Source organism: Panthera pardus, unplaced genomic scaffold (assembly GCF_024362965.1).
Source record: "Panthera pardus isolate Hobbes unplaced genomic scaffold, ASM2436296v1 HiC_scaffold_7, whole genome shotgun sequence".
Taxonomy (NCBI): domain Eukaryota; kingdom Metazoa; phylum Chordata; class Mammalia; order Carnivora; family Felidae; genus Panthera; species Panthera pardus.
The window spans coordinates 36,890,451-36,914,859 of NW_026527002.1; the positions used below are offsets into that span (position 1 = coordinate 36,890,451).

Below are 24,409 nucleotides of genomic sequence, written 5' to 3' on the forward strand. Positions count from 1 at the left end.
TTTGAGGAAGAAGCAAAAATACAAGCAATGAGTTATTTTCCTCTTTATTCTTAGTCGTTAAATTCAACCTAAGGTCAGTGCTTCCATTTACACACTAGAAGCAAAGCCAATCTAATACATCATTTTGATAAATTTTATTTTTTGACAGATCTATTTTCTGTTCATCCTTGAGGGAAAGAGATACTTCACTTTTATTTTGTCGTGATTTCTATGAATTGAGAAAAGTAGTGCTGAATTTATAGAATTGGGGACATTTAAACTGATCTAGAACCATTAATTCTTTGGTGGTAACTTTGTAAATTTCATAAAGACACATAACTCTTAGCTCTGTGCTTCACAATCAAAGAATCCGAAGTCACCAACCATTACATGTCAGGTATAACCAGTATAGGATATTCTAGCTACAAATATATGAAACTGACTTGGATGTAGGTCAAAAGAACATTTTAGAATCTCCCTTGCTAAGTATGATAAATGATTACATTAGTATTTCTCTTCAGATGTTATTTTTAACTCATTTGAAACTATTTGCAGATAGAAATAGAACTATTTTGAGTGCTGATCTCAATATGAAATATATAGAATTCACAGAATACACAAAATTTTGATGATATAACATTCAACAATCAGGGTGCTATGAATTTAACATTAAAAGTTAATTATGTAGTAAAAAATAGAGTTGTTATAGCTAGAAAAAAATATTTTCAGAGGCAGCAGACACCCTTGGTGGAAATGGACAGTCCTACATGAAAAGAAAATCCAGGAAGTATGCAAAGTAGACACCAGGATACTCGGCATATATAATTTAATCAGAGATCACACAATATGACATAAAAACAGCAGTTGACTAGAATAATTATAATTTGCAACACGTGAAAACAGTTTAGAAAATGGATTAAGGTCACACTCTCTGACAGTAGGCTTGTTGGAAATACAGATGTAGAATCAGACAGATTTATGTTTCATCTGGCGCTACTCTTCCTTGTCATCAAATTAACTTGAACCAATAGCTTGGTATGGATTCAAGCAGTAGACGTGTTGTTGATTGATTAACTAAGTCTTGTCTAGTGAGACTGTTAACCTCATAGAGCCACAAATAACTAACTATTGATTGATATTTTGGTATTTTAGATGCAAAAGCACATTCCTCCTAATAATTGGAAATACAGCTTAAAACTATCTTGTGGGACAGACCTATGATTGTCTGAAGCGGTAACTTGTTAGGTATAATTCTCCTATTCAGTGACACATGTGCATTTACACATCAGAGACTAGAATTTTAGAGATTAATCCTAGTGGAATTTTTAGGGAAATCATGTCCAACTATATTTGTGACAGCAAGAATGTGTTCGGTTATTTTTTGTTCCCAGTTGGGTGTATTGGCTGGCCTGAGCCTAAGACGTTCTTTTCCAATCATGTAGTTACAAAAACTGTACATTACAAACAGTGTAGAAACAAGCTGAAAAGAAAGTGCCACACATCCTGGGTAATTAGCTATATGCAGTTAAATTTACAGATACAAAAGAAAATACAGCCTACTCCCTTATAGTGCACAGTTATTTTTTAGATACAATGTATCGCTAGTAAGTGGTCATGGTCATTAACTCTAGTTGTCTCCAGCACAGAGAATGAGAGCAAGATCCGTTCGGTACAGCTTTCCTCCATCTGATAAAGCCATTATGCTCTTCTTGTATGTTGGAATATTATTAATATCCAGGTCCTGTATAGAACATAGATGGCATTGTTATCCAGTTAAATATGGAAGTTAATTAACCACTGTCAAGTGATAAAACATAGGATGAAAACTGCTTGCTACATCAATCCATTAAGAGCTGGATTGAAATCTTACACTAAAGTGAATAATCACAAGGTTGTTTTAAAATATATTTATCACAGTTACACTGATTTAGGCCAGTGCCAAATCAGGTTAAGAATTGAATTCTACTGCTGCTGCTGTATAAATCTTTAAAGTAGACTTCCAAAAATGGATGTGTGGTGGATGGATCCTTATAGTCTGCCTAAAAAGTAAGTGGCATGGTAACAAAATTACCTGTTTATTCTTCTCACACAGATCCTTCAGTAGAGCATCCAGTTCATTTTCATCTATGTACCCATTGCCGTCCTGAGGGAGCAGAAAAAAACCAGTATACAACCAACTGAGCAATAACGGGGGATGTAATAAACAGAAACAATCGAAATCCTCAGAAATCTCACTGGCAGATATTCCAATGTCTTCATGTCCGACCCTCAAGATGCTTAATTGCTCCCGAGGTCCAAAATACATGTGAATTGCCTCTCATTCAACACCTTACATTTATAAAACACTTTGAACTTTTCAAAGCACTTTCAGATTTAACATTTCATCTTATGTTAACAATATCACCTCCTGTTGAAGTAATTAAGTGGTCATAAATACGTTCATGTGAATGAGGACCCTGAGGCCTGGGGAGGCTATGTGACTAGCCTGATGTCACAGCAGGTAGTGGCAGAGCTATGCTAGAGCCCAAGAGGTCAGATTTGGTCCAGAAGTAGAGAAATTAGAAGAAAATAAAGGACGTCAACTATTGACATTACTAACAAACTTTCCTCATGTGCATGATGTCACCATCTATCACATGGTGGGGAGGATTTTGCTGGATGTTTTCAACTAACTTAATCCTCATTCCACCCTGTAAAGTGGGTATTATTATCTCCTGTTTACAAATGAGGAAACTGAGGTCGAGAGGAGTTTGGTGTCTTATTTAAAGCCTCAAAATAGATAAATTACAGCATGGGATTGGAATCCAGATTCGTCTGATTGGGACATACCATAATACATTTCCTGTGACAAGAATGAATTGGCTGAGTAATTTTAATAGCTCCTGTTACTTTTAATATGGACCTTTAGTTTGAGAGATTTGTTTTCACTGAAGTGAGCATTTTCCAAACTCTCCTAAACAATCAAATTATAGATAAAAATGAACTTTTACCTGATCATATAACTCAAAAGCTTTGTTGAACTCTTTCCCACACATTTTGACTCCCTGGGTGATAGAGAAGAGAGAAAAGGTTAAAATGCTACTATTGTATTTCATTGTGTTTCCCTTGGCAAATCTCCCACAGTCTAACTTTCCAAGGAAAATAATATTTACAGCAGGGAAAAGAGAAATACCTGAAATTTCAGAAGAAAATTCTCCTGTACTGGTAGTAACCTTTTGAGAGAGAAATATTAATAGATGAGATTTTCCGGACAAGGATCAACTTATTATAATATCCATGTATTTCCTAAACTCACCTGGCCATCTCAGTTAATTCCAGCTTCCCATCATTATTCGAATCAAATAATTTCAGCTGAAAGACAGAATATTATTGTTGTAGCCATTGAAGAATGATTTATTGCAGGAAGGAGAAGAAAATTAAAAGTAAAGCACTGTGAGTTATCAATTACTTATACAGGCAGCAAAATTCTAGAAACTAGCTTTTATTAAGCTTTGAGTAAATTTTTAGTTCTGTAAGTTGTGTCAATTGCCAGAGTATATCAGGACAATGTAGAATAGTCAAACAGAGCAATAGTGATCTTAGCTAGATTCTAGAATACCATCATTTATTTTTCTTGCAAGTATGTGTACGTATCAAGATGTGAGAGAGAATGTGTCTGGCAATATATAGCACACCCTAAAACTCTCCAAAGAATGATATGAGAATAAATATTTGTTTCCTTCTTTTAGAGCATAAACTTACAGACAGAAGCAATAGACTTCTATTGAAGAAGAATGAATAAATTCTTAGAGAATAGAGTTTTTGCATCATTTTCAATTGTTTTATTTACCCTCGGATACTAGCTACCTCCTCATTGCACTACAGGTACATCATACACCAAGACACGTCCAGATATATAAATACACTCCTACCCTTATTCAGGAAACATTCATGTTTTTAGAAAGTAGCAACTACTGCTGTACTATATTACATGGAAGGATTATAGATGAAATGTGTTAAAATATATAAAGTTTGCACATTACACATGTGAAAAAGCAACACTTTTGTTTTTAAAGAAAGGAATGTTACCAGGGTCATAATGGATATAGGTTTAGTGAAGTCTCTTTAGGGAGAAAAAGAAGAGTCTATGGTTTCAGATGTTCTAACATTCCTTGTAGGAGGCAGATTTTTTTTCAGGGTCCGATACTGACACATTTTACAATCTATTGACCATGAGTCCTAATATTGTCAAACTGTCTACCAAGACATTGGACTTGATCACACAATTTAGTGTCCATAGGGGAATATTTCTCAACATATATATTTAAATTTTAATTAGTTCTTGATTAATTTGCCTCTCAGATTTGAACTGGTTTATGACATTGAATCAGATACGCCAGGCCAATCCAACAGGGGGGAAACTCCCATCTGAGTGGTTTTTAAAAGACTGCTTCAAATTTCCACCTGGAAGGAGTCTTTACTTTAAATAGACATCCCATAAGACTGGCACAAAACAGAAAACTAATAAATGTAGGTTATTGTCCATTTCCAGAAGTTATTCAGATCTGTCCACTGTGACACATTTGTATGCTAATGCTATGACAAGTAGATAGAAAAGGATACTTCCTTGCAATGAAAATTTTTAATCGTTTTGAAATTAAAGATTAGTCTCACTCCATAATCTCACTGTATAGTGAATAAGACAACAGTAAAGTTCTAGTGTTTTTCTTTTCCCTACATCAAAGTAGGATGGGCTGAAAGTAAGCCTCAATTACATCAAATATAATCAAACCTTTTATAAGATGACTTTCCAGGGTAACTAAAAAGTCTAACCCCTTTATCAACCTAATATAACATAATTTTTATAATATACACTTATATTTTATGGGTTTTTATTTTAAAACTGTAAGAATTTACTGTACATTTACAGTACTTAAACCACATATATGTACTGATATGGATAATTTAAAATTTTGCCTGAATTTCAAAAACTAATTAAAATGTTGCCAAAATAGTGGTCCATAGTTTAATCAGTTTGGCAAAGAATTTTCTTCATAGTCTTAATTCTGTGAGTCAAAATGAAGAAACTACCCACTTGAAATTAATGACCTTCATGGGCACTGGATTATTCTACCTAGAACTTCATAAATGTGTTCATTCCTAAATCATTAAGGGCTTATGTGTAAAGCAATTTTCTTGGCTCTATTATCAGTATTCTATAAGAGGTCTTGGTTATACTATTTATCATAGCATCAGGGTACATTTGGAATGCCTCACTCAAAGTTTGGTGATATAGTTACACTGGCTTTGTAAGAAAAATGATGTTTTATAGATAAAAATTACCCAGTTCCACAAGAAAAGAAATACTCGTGTTGATTACTTATGTTAAAGCCAAAGATAACAGCTCTCACTCAGCCTCACAAGGTGTAAACATCCTGAAGTATTTCACTTTTCAAGTGAAATGATACCTGTGTGCAAGTGATGCCCATACCATGGTTTATTTCATGTATCCTCCATAGCCTTGGGAATTAACAAGAACATAGTAATATTTCATAGACACTGGGCTACAGTCTCTCCAAGATCAGTCTTACCATCAGGTCTGTATACTCAGCTAGTTTTGTATCATCAACAGTCTTGTTTGCTTTTTCCAGCAGGTCCTTTAGAAAGTTCTGTTAAGACAAAGAACGCTCAGATAAATGTCATCAGTAACCTACAGTCTGCTTTCATTTCAGGCCGCCCTGAAATGGAACATCCCAAGAATGCAAAGAAGGCCTCTTTTTGAGGGTAGAACTGGGTGAGGAGAAGACCTTAGAAGGGACATTATTCTACACGGTTCACGTAGCATTCCAATGATGCCGCTGCCTTTGACAGGTATATCTGCCTTATGTGTTATAGTCTGTGTTGCACTGCTTTTGTGACTTCAGTTAAATGAGTATCTGGGTTGTGCACTGTGTAGGAATCTGAGTACAAGCTTGTACACCAACCAGCCCAATGGATGCATTTCTACATAATGTTATCTTCACAAAGGCGCGTATGACTTTTCTAAGAAACACAAGGGCCCCTCTCTATGCCTTTGTAACATGAGTGAAAATTCTTAGTGAGCCAGATGGAGAACTACCTCTAATTTCTAGTGGACTTTCTTTCCTTGCAAGCTGTATTTTCACATCAGCTTTTGACCACTAGGAAGCTTGTTTCACTGAAGGGCCAGTCAGTTAACTTTTAGGCTTGATGCTGTCCCAAGCACCTTGGAGAGAATGCTTCAGCTGGTTGTTCAGACTAAAACAGCTGGCCACAGATGATATTATCTAATCCTTGAAGGATATATGAATCATATTAAAATAGAGATTATTGTGGGAAGGATGAAAAAAGATGATTATTAATTTGACAGTTGGAGTTTAGGAGTGAGTTTACTTTAAAAAAAAAAAAAGAAATAAAAAGCTTTATGAAAGCCACATAAAAGTGTTAGCACTCAGGCATATGATAATCATTTTGTCTAGTGCTGTTCATTTGCAACTTCTTTATTATTTTCAGAAAATGAATTAAAGCAGTTATGGAAAACTGAGCAAATACTATGCTTGGATATTATTGAAGGATTGGGTATCTTTGGTTCTGTAGTGGTTTTTCTGTTTCCCAAATGTACCAGTTCTGCTGGGCTGATTTAACTTCATTCTTTCTGAGAAAGGAGACCTTTTTCTTTGTTTGATTAAATTTATTTTCATTTCAAGCATTGCACTTCAAAGCCAAAGTGAAGCATGGAAAATTCAAAGTTATCTATTGGGGGTGAATTTTATTTTTGAGCCTTATGAGCCTTTTGTCAGAGATTAATTGGGTTAAAAAGCCTCATCAGAGACTAAAATGGTGGTCACAAAAATAGCCTGGGAGAAACCTCGGGACGCTGAGATTCAAAGTCGTGTCTGAGAGCAAGTGATGTTTTACTCTATTATGGATCTTAAAATTAGCTTTCTTGAAAGATCCATTAAAAAAGAATGCCAACTTATCTTTAAAATTCCCCAGAGAGGAGGACTTCTATTTAGAATCTCTTTCTGAGAATAAAATGTAGAACAAAGAAGGTCAGTATTGGAAATGAGCTAAGGTTTTCATTATGAACTTGAAAACGATTATTTTTTTGGTCCTGTAGAATAAAAACACAAGTTTAACTGTCACCTTGTGAGCTCTAGGTTGTTGTGTTGCAAGTTTGTGTAAAAGACCTTGTTTTCACATTTAAAATGTTTATATTTCCAAGAAGCTGCTGTTGAATGTGTTTTAGCAATTTTACAGTGGTACAAACATCCTAGTTCCATCTCTAAAACTGTATGTGAATGGGGCCTCTGGATGGCTCAGTCAGTTAAGCGTCTCTTGATTTTGGCTCAGGCCATGGTCTCACGGTTTGTGAGTTCAAGCCCCATGTCAGGCTCTGTGCTGTCCTTGTGGAACCTGCTTGGAATTCTCTCTCTCTGCCCCTCCTCCCATCTCAGAATAAACAAAAATAAAAAACTTAAAAAAAAAAACTGTATGTGACTTAAACCGTGTTAAACCATGATGAGGAAATGGTATTTGATATTCCTATCTCCACACAGGACAACAGGAGAGGTAGCTCTTGATGCCTGAAGCTTGGAAGTATGTGGTGTTGTAGGGGGAAAAAAACATCATTAACATTGTCAGATCGTCTAGATTCTTTTCGTAAGCAGCTAGGTAACTTTGAAAAATTATCCAATCTCTGTAAATTTCACCTTCTCTGCGTGGTGGGAATGATAATACCTGCCTTGCAAGTTTTCTGTGAGGATTAAATGTCAAAATTCATTTCAAGCCCCTAGTACTCTACCAGCCACATAGTACTGAGCACCACATAGGTGCTCAGTAAGTATCAATTTGCCTCCCTTTTAGTTATTCTATTTCCTGCAGATAGACAAAATAGGGTCTTCTGGACTGAGAAGTCTTGGGGACGATTTGAGGAAATGAGAGAAAGATGTTGCCATACTTCTGAAAGACTAGTAAATTACTGAGTTCCTGAACTACTGAGTTCGTGAATAATGTAATTTATTCTGCCTCGTGAGTGTCACAAAATCTTTCATGCACAGAATTTTACTTGAGCTTCACGATAAATCTGAGAGGAAGGTATTATTACCCCCATTTGAAAGATGAAAAATCAGACAGAATAACTTGATTTCTAGACCACTTTGCCTTCTCCTTTGTATCTTCTTCCTCCCCCACCAGCTCCTCTGTACGTTTGTGAGAGGTAAGTTCCTAAATTCACTTTCAAAGTTGCAACTTTTCAGAAGTGGGATCGTGCGAGGACTCTGTCGTTCTTGTTGAGAGGCAGAAGGTGGTATGGAATGTCGAGGGAACTTGGAGGCAGAGGAGTCTGGGTTTAAACACTGCAGCCCTGTGTCTTCATTCAGTGTCGCCTTAGCGCATCACTAAACTTCTCTTTATCTCTTTCCTCAGGAGCGTAGTACTAACTTCAGAACTCAGGTGGAGATTAGGTAAAAGAATGTGCATAACATATAGTAGGTGTCCAATACTTGTCCCTCTTTCTCTTGAGAGAGAAATCTCTTTATATTAGTTGTTTAATTCGTAAAATAAAATGGCAAATTTCAATGAAAAGGAGTGTCTTCTTTGGCTTAGTATCCTGTTATATCTGACTATCTAGTATAACAATTTGTTTGCACCACAGAAAATGCTAATTTCTTTTGCATTGCTGAATAGAACTGAAGACGTACTTGAAGTCTCTTGTTTCATCTGGTACTTCATTAACAATGTGGAAGAGTGGGGGAAAGTGTGCCGTTGCTCAACAGTTAGTTGCTTTCGTGGGAGGCTTTTTAAAATGTTACAGAGTTCATAACTGTATTTAAAAGGAAAAAGAAAGCTTAGCACACGTATTTATTTGCTTACCTTAAGCTCCTCCGTTTCTATGAAGCCGCTGTGATCAGTATCATACTTTCTCCATGTCTGTAAGTAATTTGGGATAAGGAAAACCAAACACATTAAAAAAAAAAAAGCCACCATTTTCCTGCGTTAAGTAGCTTTCTGAAGACCTCCCTCATTGACAGGGCTCTGTTTTACCTTCATGAATTCCTCACAGGACTTCAGCTGCTGGCATCGGAAGAGCAGCAGGAAGTTCTCTTCTGTCGGTAACACGTGAGCCAACTGAAAAAGTTGTGAAAAGTTGTTGTAAAGAAAGCAAGCCTCTGTCATTACTTCCTGCTTAGTTCTTTTTGAACATATTTATTCGAAGCAGTTTTATTGCTTAGAAAGCCGGGAGAGGAAAAACGTTAGGAATGACCTTCCCTTGCTGATACTTTGTTCCTACACAGAGCCGGTGTCTTTTCCAATGCTTGGGTGGCCTTGCCTGGCTGGCTGGCTGGCTGGTCCTCGTGTGCCCGGAAAGCTCAGTTAGGACTGGTTGGACCACTCCTCATCTGAGCAGATTCATCCCGGCCTTCACCTCTTCTGTGCCACAGAGCAGTCTTGTTCCTCTCAGGGTGCATATAATGTGGGGTACATACATGTCAATGTGGGGACGTACATGTCATGTAGAAGGAAAGAAACTATGAGAAATGTGAATGTAGTGGAAAGGAAGAAAGGGAAGCAATGAATTCCCGGGTCTGAGGAGAAAGCCTAGAGATGCGAGGAAGATACACTAAAGATACTTGTAAGGCAGTGGAAAGAGAGGTGGGAAGACAACTCAAGATGAACAGTGGAACTAAACAGAAAGAGGGAAAATCTGTTCTTAAACTGTTGGTTTCATCCAAGAGGGTGCCCACTGTTGGAATCCAGGGCCCGGGTTTATGATCTCCATTTCAACACTATGACCTGTCTCTTTAGATCTCATTTCATAACTTCAGTTCTCTTGCTCCCCTCCTTTTTTTTGGAAGATAAAAGGGCTCCAGATCCCATTTTAAGATGATTGTAATCTATCTATTGTGTGCAGGGAGGGTGGGAGCTGGATTGATGGCCTCACTGCAGGCATGGGTTCTATTCTTGGCTCAGCTGCTAATTAGCTGTGGTCCCCAGCAACTCCCTCAGCCACCTCTGGAACTTAGTACTCTCATCACTACAATAAGGAATTGAAGTAGAAACCAACATCTCTTAAATGTACTGGGTTCAAAAGGACTTTGAGAATCTTGTAGAATCACCATATCTTCACCATTAAAGAATGAACCTACACAAACTATATTTCATCTGATTTCCAGAAGTTGATGATTCACTTGAAATTCAGGCATGGATGCTCATCCCTGGATTTTAGCCCAAGAACCTATGGTATGGATCAACTTAAGTTCAGTATAAGTTCCAAAATTTCTACTAAATTATAGGAAAGACTAGCTCCCCACCCCCTCCTTTAAAAAGTTTCATCTGCTGAGGGGTATTAAAAAATAAAATTTAATAGAAAACATATCATTCCAACTTATATGCAAGTAACCTCTGCTTTTTTATGCCCATATAATATGTCCTTTCACTTGTTTTTGGGTCTTTAAAATGATACCTCAAACCAGATCCATTCAGTTTGTAGACACTACATATGGAAGTGAAACTAAGAACAGACCCAAATATCTTACTAGGATATTAATATGACTCAGTCAGAAAACGTTTCTTATTTTGAAACAAAGGTCACTAGTATAGTTGTATATTAACATAAGCATTCATTTAGGGAATAGGAAATAGCAAGTAGCAATTCTCCTATTTATTGGTATGTAACTTGTCAGATACCACTTTGTAGGTTGTCGGACCATCCATTTCAGGAGGGCAGAGGCCGCTCTTCGTCTTCATCTGCTGAATGCCCAGAGTGTGCTCAGCCATGCTTTATGCCTGACATAAATGCTTGTGGATTGGTTGATAATTTCACTTCATTAAACATACCTACTTAACATGACTTATAGTATTCATTTTTACTGTCTCCATTGTAATTTTCTATATTGCTTGTATTTTAATAACTCAGTATTTTGAACACAAAATAATTTTTCTGAAAAAATTACACTTATTAAAATCCTCCAAATTCATGAAAACAGAAAAAAATAAAAGAATGAACTAGCAAGCAATTACAAAATGTAAAGTAAGGGAGAATTTTAACCATCTTTGTTTTGAAAATTAAAGTTCATATAACTTGCATTAAGTTTAGATGTCTCTAGAATGTCAAATATAGAGATGGTAAAAATTGTTCTCCATGTCTAGTATAAATGTATGTTTCTTTTGCCATGCCATTTTGGTCCTACATGGTTTCATTATTTACAAAAATATAGATTGAAACTACATTTGACATATTCAATCTATTAATTTGAACTATTAATGTTAAACTGAATATAGAGCCATCCCACTTTATAGACATTAAAAAGGAGTCTTAAACATGTAAATGATTATAATAAGACAAGCTAGCCATTAAAAGAGACACAATGAGGTGAGTCTGGGTAGCTCGATCAGCTAAGAGTCCGACTTCGGCTCAGGTCATGATCTTAAGGTGCATGGTTTGAACCCTACATCAGGCTCTGTGCTGACAGCTCAGAGCCTGGAGTCTGTTTTGGATTCTGTGTCTTCCTCTTTCTCTGTCCCTCCCCCACTTGTTCTCTCTCTCTCTCTCTCTCTCTCAAAAATAAACATTAAAAAATTTATAAAACAGATTGACATCGGAATAAATGTGAATAGGACGTAGGTATAGTGAACACAAAGAAATCATCTTTTTTTAAAGGTGTGTTTCACAATGTAATGGTCCTGCTATTGATGTTTCCATCAACACACTGTGCATCAATGTTCAAATTTCAGAGCTGGGTGCAGTAGCTCTCCAACTCTGGTGTCTAAGAGCGTATCTACAAAGTGTGAGAGGCCTTTTATTGAAGGTGTCAAGTAAGGCTGCTTTATTCTCAGATTTGCTAAGTCTCTGCGGTCCATGCAAGTATTCGGTCCTGCCTGTTCCAAGGTTTTTGCTAATTTCTTAATTCTTGGGCTACCTGCCTGCTTTTTTATGAACTCTCAAAACTCTGTTGTGGGTTGGAAAAGAGAGCGAAGAATAACTGCAGGGGAACGAATAGAAGGCAGACAGTTGTGACCAGAAACCCTCAAAGCTTCAGTTGTGAGAACTGGTTACTTGTCACTGAGAGTTGGGAAGGAAAAGTGTGTTTGCCTGTCTCTCCTAGATATAAATGCAGACTATATATGAGGATAGTGTCTGTGTCTTATTTACTGTTTCTCTGCCCAGAACCTGCAAACATTTCAGTAAATATCTTACTAAACCTATGAATGAAGGCAATTGACTATGGTCTACTGTCAGCAAAGGCTGTATATAAATAGAGATTTCCTTTAGAGATAATTCAAACAACTTATTACTGAATTATGGATAGAGATTGGGATGGATATTGTGGTATTCCACCCAGAGCTCCCTTTAGGTCCTGACAGTGTTACTTTGAGAGAGTCTTTGGGGTTGACTTTGGGAGATTATCTAGGCTGAAGAGAACTGCCTTCCCAAGGAGCCAGTGTCCCAAGAGTGATCCACGTGGAGATAAAAAACAAAACAAAACAAAAACCACAGCCCTGTCACACAACTTGAGACTGGCCATCCCAGCTTTAGAGCCCACTGTAGCATCAGCTAAAGCCTCCGTTGAGACTGTATCACAGCCCCTAGTCTCTCTCTGCCCAGTCCTGTTCTTTTCATTTCCTTTCAATAGGTATTGGTCCCAAGAGCATTTCTGAATAAACTTCCTTAAACTGCTAATTTTCAACTTAGATCTGCTTCCCAGAGAACTGAACATGTCACAGGGTTTTTTTTTTTTTGTTTTTTTTTTTCATCTTTCTTTTATTCCTAGGTATTATGTAGAACTCCTGCCTTACATTTTGAAGTAGGTTGAAAGTCCTTGCTATAGCTCATGTAGCTGTGATTCAGAACCTATTAGGCACTGCACTGGATGCTGGGGATTCATAGTCACTGCTGGTAAGAACCTTATAGGGAGGCAGATAATTTCAAACATTTTCCCTACAATTTCAGAAAAGTAGATATAGTGATAAAGGTAAGTATTAGGTGCAAGGAGAGTACATACGAAGGGCAATTTTTACTAGAAACCTAATGCCCAAGCTAAATAAGTCAAAGCACATATGAGGCATAATTCTTAACTCTTGAAGACATTCATGGTACATGTTAACCTCCTTCAGCACATATTAACAAAGCATTCACTTCTTTCATTTGGGAACCAGAGAAGTATTTTTCCTAGGCAATTAAGTGACTCCAGGAAATTTGGAAGGCAAATAATCTCATATAAATTTAAGACAAGTTGAGTTTAACAATTAGAATATGAAAAATTATATAAGAAGTGGGAAAAAGGGTTGGCATTCAGAATGGTGTAGATTTTTAGTTTTTTTAAAAAAATATATTCTAGCAAATATATTTATTGGGCTTTTACAGTGTGCCGGGGTTGATCCATTTGTTTGACATGCTTTATCAAATTTGATGTTGGTCCTCCTATACCATCCCTGTTTACAGACAAGGAAACAGAGGCAGAATGGATAAATGAACTGCTATCAGACAGTTTATAGTTTGAGCCAGGTTTGAAATCAGATAGTCTGACTTTCTTCACTTTTAGGTCCTCGTCTGTAACCTTCATCACCCTCCATTAAAATCTTCAATCAAAAACGTTTTCCTAATCATTTAAAAACATGCAGCCAGAGGGAAGTTTTTAATCTGATTTCATTGTCCATCATTTCCCCAAATTCTGAGGTGGAAAAGTAGTCTGCCATGAAAAATTACATTCACTAGAGCTAAACTCATATGCTCAAATCCCACTGTGGAAGAAAAGAGGGAAAGAAAGTCTACAGAAGTGTCTGCTTCCCTCGGAGGGTTGTTACAGTTTTAGGATTAAAATAGCTTTTAGATCTATTTTTTTCAGTGGATGTACTGACCTGGACAAATAGATAGAATAAAACTGGAGAGGGTGGTAGATTCTCACATGTTGCCCAAGGGATCAGGTGAAAAGCTTACATATTTGATATCTATCTAAGGGAAATATCTATGCTTACTAGAAATTTCTTCTCTGGTGCTCACGTTATCTGCTGAATCATTCAGCCTTCCTGTTTTAATTATTTTAATCAGCCTTCTCTGAAATAGAGCTATTAGTCTGAATAAATTTAGAACAATTTTTTGACTGTCATGGTATTTGTTCAGTTTTCTCAGAATTTCAGTGCTGCTGTTTTCAGTTCGTATTAGGAATCTCTTTATATTTGTGTGAATTTTAAAATCTATTTAAAGACATGAAATTTAAAAGTCCAGAGGAAAGATATCTATATATTACCCTTCATTTTAAATATTTCTAGATAGCAAAAGTACGTTGTTGGCAAGGTCAGTGCACTTCAGGACAGAACTTTGAAAATTAATCACTGTATTTTCTGATCTTTTGAGCAACATATCTCACTTAAAGCCAACTGACTTTAGCCCATTTCCAACAGGAAAGCAGACTACCACATGAATATCATTTGGCTTACCTTGATTAGATTTTGATGAGCCCATGAATACACCTATTAAATATATAGGCAAATCTACTTTCTTTTCCGTTTGAACACCAAAGTTACAGTATCTTGATATGAGTAGGTAGATATTTTCCATATTTTGGAAAACATGGTGTTTCCCTTTCCCAGCTAGGATTTGTGTGTTTGTGTCCCATATTATATGTAGGATTTCTTAGCAAGTGATATACGTCAAGTTGAAAAAAGAAAAGATGAACTCCATTTTATACAACTTCCTAGTGACACTAGAGGGCATGTTATAAATTCAGGCATTCCCTACCCTTCCCATCCCAGTTTTCTACATGCAATCTGCAACTTTCAACTTCTTTTTTCCAATGATTTTCAGAACCTCTCTTTACTCTCTTCACTCCTACTTAACCACCCTAGACCGAATCAACGTGCCTATGAACTCCTGCATTGAGTACTCTTTCTGTTCTCCATTCTATAATTCTCTTCTTTTCAACTAATTACCACTCCACCCCTCTTCTTACACCATGGCTGATAACTCAGATTAATGAAAAGAATTCTGAAATCCGAGTCCAATCTAGGCTTCTCTGCAGGTGTTGTCCTTCCTGCCAGTGGGACCTTGGACACATCATTTAACCTTTCTGGATTTCAGTTTCTTCATCCTTAAAATGAGGATTTTTGGCTAGTTATTCCCAGGAGTCCCATTCAGCAAAAAATTCTGTGTCCTGGAATGTTAAGTGAGACACATAAGAATTTATTAGAAAGTTTTCTCTTATTCTGCTTCAGCTGATCTGAAAGTTTTGTCCAAATCATGTTTCAAGTGCTTTGGTCTGGTAACTTCTCTATACTTTGTGCATCCTGTTCAATTGGGCTAAACATAAAGCCTTGCCATAAGAAATCAACCTACTGATGATTGAAACTATTTTCTTTTCATGCAGAAAATGCACAGATCATTTATTCATTAAAAAAAAAAAGGCCAACCAGTTTAGAAGAAATTGGCTGGGTTCTGGCTGTTCCCCCATTTATTTCTTATTTTTTCCTTAACATTAGTCAAATTCTATTGAAGTCTCAGGTTCCCCAACTATAAAAATAGACCCTCATATTGTATTTAGGCTTACTTTATTTTGTTGTGAGGATCAAATGAGAGAATGTATTTATTTAGAAATTGTATATTGTCATACTAATGTAAATTTTATTATTGTGACTGCTATAAAAGTTCCTCAATTCTTTATTTCAGCCTTCCTTAACTTTATCCTCTTCTGTTAACTATCTTTTCTCACACATGCAACCTACTTTCTACAACAGTTTCTTATCTCAAACTTCTAGAGAAATTTCTTTCCTCATACCTCCAGGACAATGCATCTGCTAGTGACCCCTGGACACTCATTCAAATAGGACTTCAAATTATAATTCTTAAGTGATTGTATCATAAATAGTAAAACCTGGATTCAAAACAGATTATTTTAGTCCTTTAAAAAGTATAAAATGCATGTGAATTGGATCCATGCTTTTTTATAATACTGTTTAACCTACTATAACTGAAGAAATTAAAATAAGTAGCTGAGACCATTGGAATCTTTCAAGGTGAAATATGTTAAATATAAAATGATGGTCCTTCCTCTACTGGAATGATAAAGTGTACCAAACTCTGAGATAGGCACATCTATAATTTCACTGATTTTAGATTTTCCAACTAGTTTTAAATAGATTTGCCTCATATCATTTATGTTCATTTAAATGTTATTTTCTTGTCCTCAATGATTTCATACCTTGATTAGTTGGCCTCTATGTCAATCTGTAAGTCCCAGTACTGTTAATTTATCTATTTATATAGTAATGAGTTACACATAGGCAAAGGGGAATGTGTATACTCCAGGGAAATATTTTAATTACAAAGATAATAATAGTATGTCCTTCCTTAACTCCGTTTGTAGTAGCTGCTTGAAAATAAGTATTTCACATTGACATGAAAGATGTCCTATATGATCAAGTATTTGAAAACCAGGTTAATTCTCTGAATCAAAGGTAAATTATAACTACATATTGTTGGCAGCCAGAGTACATCACAACCTAATCTATTAAGAATATTATAACAATATTATTATACTTTTGATATGGCATATTTTAAAATGACCTTATTAATTTTTCTGGATAAAGCTGTCCACTCAATTTCTCTAAGAGGTTGCAGAGATAGAGTAGCTGGGACACCAGAGTTTCAAAAAGTACAAGTAAGTGAAGCAACAGCTCTTGCACAAATCTGAGAATGCGGAAGAATCGAGGCATAATCAAAGTTTTGCTTCCCTGATTCATAAAAAATATTTGTCCCCCACAGAAATAGTCATTGTCAGAAGATAAGATTTGACACCCACAGCTATACTTTTAGAGACTCAAGGGAAATCCTTGCCTATAACACATCATAAAATATTCACTAACTTTGTTTACCTCTTGTGTTTTTATTAAGGTCAATTGCCAATCTAGAATAGAATTTCAGGAACCAGGATGCAGCTTTTGCCATCGTCATAGGGATTACAAATATGTCACTTTATATTTTAATAGAAAATTCTATACTATTAAATAAAAATACCATTATACAATGCACTTGGTGTTTTATCCAAGTGAAACAGGGTAACATAAAGGCATAGGTACTCATACAGAAGTCTGGGACTTGGGCTTCTAACCGTATCGATGCCAGCAAATATGCACATGGCCGAAGGCAAATCATTTCACCTCTCCATGTCTTGGTTTCATAATGTATTAAATTTAGGCTCTGGATTAGGCAAACTCTAGGTTCTCTTTCACTTGTGAGCATTTAAATTTTTTTTTTTTTTCATTTTTAGAGAGAGTATGAGTGGGGAAGGGGGGAAGGGGGAGAGGGAGAGAGAGAATCTCAAGTGGGCTCCATGCTGAGTGTGGTGCGTGATCCCACAACTGTGAGATCATGACCTGAGCCAAAATCAAGAGTCAGACACTTAATCAACTGAGGCACCCAGGTGCCCCACATTTCTGACGTTTTTTAGTTCATAGTTTTGAACAGAAAAGAACATGTTACTTAGGCAAAATAATCCTCTCCAAATTGGTGTTGCCACATCATGTTTGAGTTGGTCACAACTACAATAAGCTCACTTATTAAAAGTAGATCCGAAACATGCATAAGTTTCTTACCTCTACAATTCCTATTTTTCCATCCTCTCTCTGCCCATATTGATCCACAAAGGTTTTCATCTCCGGTGATAACTCCTAAAATTATATAAAAGTAGGTAAGAAGTTTATTTAAATAAAATACCAATTATGCTTGTGATGGTGTTAATGATTTATGCAAAAAAAAAAACCCTGGAATTGAAACCGTTTGTAATTATGCATAGCAATGAACTATTCTCATGAAAATTAAAGACATAGCTGATACACAGTATTTACTGGTTTCAAATGAAAGGGTTACCATGATCACTTCTGATTCAATCACTGAGTTATCTTCTATTACTAGTTTTGAGAATACGCTATACTTTGAAAATATAGTCAGATTTATTCAGTTCATAACTGTTAGTGAATTCAAATATAATGATCACTGTTGATGTACTTTAAACATTGCTTGCTTCAAGAAACGTTCTTTTATATTGCTCCAACTAATTGCCCTATAACATTTCCCTTATTTTAACATGTTTTATCCATGGAAAGTAATAATAGGTATTTTCAGTTTGGACAAGCAAAAATGTGAATGTTGAAGAGTGACTCACATTGTCACTCTTCAGTGTTTCCAGTGTCTTCTGTGTTTCCAACATAGAAGTGGCATTTATTGATTAAATAAATTGAAAAATTAAATAAAAAAAATAAGTCAGATAAAAAAATGACTTGACCAATTTGTACTTTTATTAGAGACAGACAATACTGATGACCTTATTATAAACCATTGGTTACATGTTTTGGATCTTTGCCTCCAAGAATAACTTAGGGAGCATTTTCCAGGGCTTCCTTGTTTCCATTTTTTTCTGAGATGTTTTCTCTCCCATGTATTTTAGTATAAGAACACATGTTTAATAGTGACAAAGTGAATGCTTGGATCTCATTTGAATTATTTTTTTCTAATCTATTCTATTGCTTACATAATCTCTTCACATATTGACAGCTTAGAGGGCCGTGAACTGTAAACTAGTGATCTGAATATAGAACTAGTATTCAGGAAGTTGCATTTATACCCTTGGGTCTCCAACATAGCCCATTTTAAATAGCCCTGTTGCATTAACTGAAGCCTATTTAAAATAGGTCAGCCTTTACTAATGTCCTATTCTATGTCCTTGGGAAAGTATATTAAAGTCTCAGTTTTTGTTGTAACTAACAAAATGGTGGTATTATCTATCACATGAGTTTGCTTTAGGGATAGATAGGTTAATACAGTTTAAGAGTTATATTTAGCCTAAATATTATTACTATTAGTTGTTATAGAATCCTTTTTGAATTAAAGTGAATATGTTTAGTAGAACTGAGGTAGTAAATAGTAATCAAGCAATTTAATTACAATGTAGTCTTTAAAACAAAATTCTTCTGTGGATTAATTGTAACTTGCATTTATTAAATTTTATTACAGCAACAACTGTAAGAAAATGAAAGCATTTACCTCTTGGTAACAATGGGACTGTCAGTTATATTTTATGCACATACCTTAAGCAAAAACCAAAGCATTTGATTTTAAATCTTAAAATTGTATAGTACCACTAGTTTATCTAGCAGACTTTTTATTTTAATGTTTATTTTTGAGAGAGAGAGACGGAGGAGGGGGGCGTGGAGGGAGAGAGAGAGAGACAGAGCATGAGCAGGGAAGGGGCAGAAAAAGAGGAAGACACAGAATCCAAAGCAGGCTCCAGGCTCTGAGCTGTCAGCACAGAGCCTGATGCAGGACTCAAACCCACGAACTGTGAGATCATGACCTGTGCTGAAGTTAGACACTTAACCAATTGAGCCACCCAGATGCCCCAACTAGCAGACTTGGCATTTAGTTTGTGAACTTCTTGGGTTGTAACTATGTCAAAAATCTACGTTTTAAACAAAATGCAAAATGTAATGATGATGACAATAAAATAAAGCTTTATAAAAATTAATGCAAATTTAAAGACTAAATACTGTGTTTAGTACAAAAGGTAGTTTTCCAACATATTTTGGGTTGTTATATTTCATTAATGTTATATTCACTTACAGTTAATATTAGTGAAATTTTTAAAATTTCACGTTATTAATCTGAGAAGCCAAACAATGTTTCTATTAATACAATGGAATTTGTTATTCTGTGGCCAGAAATGAAAAGAAACCTGGTTCTTAAGGTTGGTTGTTATGTCCTAAAAAAAGAGAAGAAATATGTAAAGGTTTACTACAATGGGGTCAATAGTATAGTGAAATATTTGTCTAGTACATGAACCTTTCAAACTAGATCTCAATTTAGATTTTAACTATGCAAAGCCTATATATATATACAACCCAGAAAAAATTCAATAATCAAAATATTAAGCAACTTGATATAATCTTGTACCTGTGCTCAAGTCTGTTATGTTTGGATTAATATCTAATATATAGAATTTCTAATATTCTATTAGAGACTGGACAGTAGAAAAAAACTTTAAAATCTTTAGAACTCCAGCATGAAGTTATTTATTTACCAAAAAAGTGCAAATATTAAAATGAGAAGAGGAAAAGAAACATCTGAAAAACTATAGTTTCTAAGTATTTGAATTTCTAAATTGAAAATAAATCACAATGTTAAAATTATATCTAGAAAAATTAAAATACAATCATTTAGCTGCTGGGGTATTTTACAATGTTTTAATTCAAAATTTTATGGCTAGTAACATTTTCCAATCAGATATTTTAAACATATATTTTTAAATGAGAGAAGGAATTGTTTTTGCTTTATTAGTCAAAGATATATAGAGCTGTGATAATATTACAGGAATCTATATATGGTAATATATATAAGGAGGGGAGGGTGTGGAGAGAGTATATAAAACATTTTCTATTTTATTTGATCTCATTCTATTATACTTTCAGGTTCATATAATATTAAATTGGGGTAAAACAATTCCCAGAGTGTTGATTTGGTTCATGCTTTAGCAATTGATAGTTCTGCAATACATTATAATACATTTTAGAGTCCTCTGTTAGTCTTTTGAATATGTTGTATAGAGCTGTGTATCACACAATTTTCAATTTAGATAGGAAAAAAGGTAATTCTATTAGTTATTTATAAATTTATAAGATATATAAATAAGCATCTATATCTATATCTATATCTATATCTATATCTATCTATCTATCTATCTATCTATCTATCTATCTATATATCAGTGCTTAAGGTGTTGAGTTGCTAAAGAATCACATACACCTATGTTTTCCTCTAAAGACATAAAGGATGTATCTAATCTGTAATGTAAAATCTCTTTCTAACCAGTAGTTAAAAGCCAAAGATCATTAACATCTAACTAGCCCAAATCCAACAGTCTTTGGAAATGTAGTCTTACATAAACTCCAGTACATTAGTAAAATTCTTATCCTATTTTCCTCTGCATAATCATCTCCTCTGTATTCTAAAGCTGGGTATATTTTAGTTTTATGCTGACAACATCTTTTCTTAACAGGTAAATTTATACCCAAAAGTAAGTCATTCATAATTAGTAAGGACTGTCATTTACTTAATTACCTATTGCTTAAATCACAAATATAGCTTGTTTTCAAGACCCCATTAATTGTTTCCCATCAAAATATAACTTTGCTTTTTAAAAATACATGAAATTCTTAAAATTGTTTTACTTGTTACATCTCTGACTTTTGGGTTTCTCCCTCTCAACACAAATCAATACCTTTCTTGTTAAATTCTTGCTCATTATTAGGTTGCAAGTTGTTCAACTTTCCCCCAGTGAGAAAGATCAAGACAGAACATTTTCTTATCTGTCCAACCACGTCAACAATAAGTGGCAATAGAAAAAGAGATCCATAATCTGCAGATCTGTTTCCTGACCACCAAGGGGCAGAAATGTGTTTTTACCCCCCACCTCTCACGGAGTTAAGGAGAAGTTAAAAATGACCTAATAGAACTCAATCGAAGAGGTGGTGATCTGTTAAAAGAGCTCATGCACCCACATTTTCCTTTTAAGCATTATTAAAGCACGTACAAGTATAGAATCTATATTTTAAAAGCTCTGATTTCAGATGTAAGGTTGTTGTTGTTGTTGTTGTTTTCCCCTTTAGGGGATTTCTTTTTCTCTCCCTCCAACACCCCTCACCCCCTAAGCCTGACCTCATCTTCCCCCCTACACAATTGGGAAAGGCGCTTTTTCTCTCCTTTCTCAGTCAGTAAATCTGCATCCCCCCTGTCTACATTCCCTGGAAACCACTTGATCTCGGTGGCTCATTATGAAAACTCTAGAATATTTATATATTAAAGGTTGAAGGTCTTTTTCCTCCGTTGCAAACTTAAACCTACCAATCCAGCCTTCTTCCGTGCTTGCTGGAGCTCCTGAATCAAGTTCTGCAGCTCCTTTCCTTCCAGATAGCCACTTCCTGCAAAGACAAAGAGGCACCCAGGTATCAGACATCTCATTCTGAGTTTCATCCCCTTTCAATTTCCATGACAGCTATTGTCTGGCCACCCGCAAGGCTCTCTCTTGCCTCTACATTGATTAACCCTGAAAGGGCGGCAGCCCTGCCCTCTGAGTGTCAAAGTTTAGACCCACTAATGGCAAAGGAGGATGGTAAGGATGTTAAGTGTAGCCATACAAACTTTGGGGTGCAGTGTCCCCCAATCTCTTCTCGCTCTCTCACTTTTCCTCCTCGTCCTTTCCCCCTCCCCCCCATTTTCTACTATTAACGTTCTTGGAGAGGAAAAAAACTTTAAGGTTTTGGGATAACAGAAAAAAAATATATAAACTTTCAAGTTGATGGTTTGGCAGCCAGCCGGAAAGACAAGATTAGGGAGGTGGGAGAAGAAGTAAAGAAACGAGGGATAATAGGATCAGGAGGCTTAGGGGAGGGGGAAAGGTGGAAAAGGGCAGGAACAAGGGGTCTTCAAACAGTTAAAAAGAGAAGATAATCACCATCTGCGTCGAAATGAAGCCAGATCTCGAAAAACTGTGAAGCTGTGATCAGGGATGATTGCAGGTGGGATTCTGCCATTGTACAGCCGAGTATGTGTCTGCGTGTATGCGTGTGTGTGTGCGTGTGTGCGTGTGAGTGTGTGTGTGTGTGTGTCCGTGCGAGTATGGGGTAAGCAAGAACCTCAGTGTGTGTGTGTGAAAGAGATCTGGGCTGCGGAGGAAGACGGGGGCAGGCGCTGCCGGGAGCTGTCCTCGGTGCTGCTCGGCTCAGGCGTTCCTCCGGAGTTCTCTCTCAACACCCCGCACCCAGTTCTGAGTATTTATCCTGACGGCCCGAGCTGGGCCACGCCTTCTCCTGCCTCCCATTCCTCATTCCCGCCTCTTGCTCACACAAACCTTCTTCCCCTCCCTTCCAGTTTTCTCCTCTCCTCCCAGAAAAGCTAGCTGGAGCAGGAGTTTGGGAGTGTAGGAAGCAGCAGGTGGTGGGAGATCCTTAGCTCAGAGACTGGAGGCTGAAAACAGACACATTTGCCCCCACATTCTCCTAATCCATAAAGTATCTTTATTCCTGAATGTTACAGTGAAATAACAGAGAGGGGTTTTGATTTTCAGATGCAAAAGGAAAGCTGATAAAGAATACAAGCATATAAATGATGTATGTGTGTGTGTGTGTGTGTGTGTGTGTGTGTGTGTGAATAAGAGAGAGAGAGAGAGAGAGAGAGAGAGAGAGAGGAGAGAGATTTCTCCAAGACATTTTAGCATTTGTTTAAACAAAGTCAGGTGAAAGCTTGGCAAGTATTAAATTACTTTGATTAATGTGTACGATTAATTTATTAGTATCAACCACCCTATTTTTTTGCTGGAGAGTCATCATAGGCATGTTTCTTAAAATGGTTTTTATGAGCAAGACTTGCCAACATGATAAAGTAGGATTATGTGGGGTTTTTTAACTTGAAGTAGACTTATAATTGGAAAGTGATGGATTTAAGTCATACAAATGTTAGAGAAAGTTAAGTGTTTACTTAAAACAACCAAGAATCTGGTCCAAGTTCATACTTAGGTGAGTTAGTGACCTGGCCAAGGCCCTATTCAGAGGCCTTAACACATATACCTCTTCTCTCTATGTGAAGCAATCCTCGTTGAAGAGTTTTTCAGGAACTGGAAGTGACCATCAGAGTTGGAAAAAACTACCTAACTGAATACATGTTATGTAACAAATGTAGATAATTTATTATTTACATAAATGCTTCTGAAGTGTTTAGTTTTGAATCTTTTGAGACCTTGAAGTCCTCTGAAGATATATCTTAAGGGGTTTATAATGGTAGAAAAGCAAAATGAAAGAACAAGAGAAAATCCAAATATAGCAAATATAGACTTCAAGTGAATTAAAGTGAATTCACCAAGCTCTATTTTTTAATCTTGTAATTATGAGAACCCTTAAATTTGTTTCTCAGATTATGACTCTACCCAGTAGTAGACTCATGGAATTTTTTTGTGTGTATCCGTTTCCCAGAGACCCATCATTTGAAAGCTGGTCTCTTTCAATAATCTTCTCAATACAGTTCTCTCTTCTGTAATACTTTGTAGTACACAAATTATTTTAATTTCAGTTACCTTACCTGATTTTCACTTTTAGTGACTGAGACTGTTATGCAGAGCAATACTATTATTCTTATTTTACACAAGAGGCAAATAACTGTTCATGGAGTAAATAGACATTCATTAAATGTTTAGTTGTTTGTATTTGTATTCATCCAGAGAATATTTATTGATACTTATTACATAAAGCACTCTGCTAGACACTGGAAAGTAATGAGATAAAAAGACATAGTGGCTGCCTTCCTGAAACTTAGACTTACAGGGATACAGTCACATTCACACAGATGACGGTACATATGAATATAATAGAAGTATTATGCATAAGTTAATGTCTG

At 35.9% G+C, this 24,409-nt stretch overlaps 1 protein-coding gene across 1 annotated transcript; it reads right to left on the minus strand.

Moving 5' to 3' along the window:
* Positions 1-28: 28 nt before the first annotated feature.
* CALB1 (calbindin 1) lies at positions 29-22,789 on the minus strand. The gene is made up of 11 exons (XM_019453422.2): positions 22,476-22,789; positions 21,866-21,942; positions 17,566-17,640; positions 9,022-9,105; positions 8,851-8,907; positions 5,550-5,627; positions 3,275-3,330; positions 3,152-3,191; positions 2,970-3,023; positions 2,051-2,122; positions 29-1,720 (listed from the first exon to the last, which is right to left on the minus strand). The coding sequence occupies exons 1-11, from the start codon at positions 22,552-22,554 to the stop codon at positions 1,607-1,609; spliced, it is 786 nt and encodes a 261-aa protein (XP_019308967.1). The 5' UTR covers positions 22,555-22,789; the 3' UTR covers positions 29-1,606.
* Positions 22,790-24,409: the final 1,620 nt, after the last annotated feature.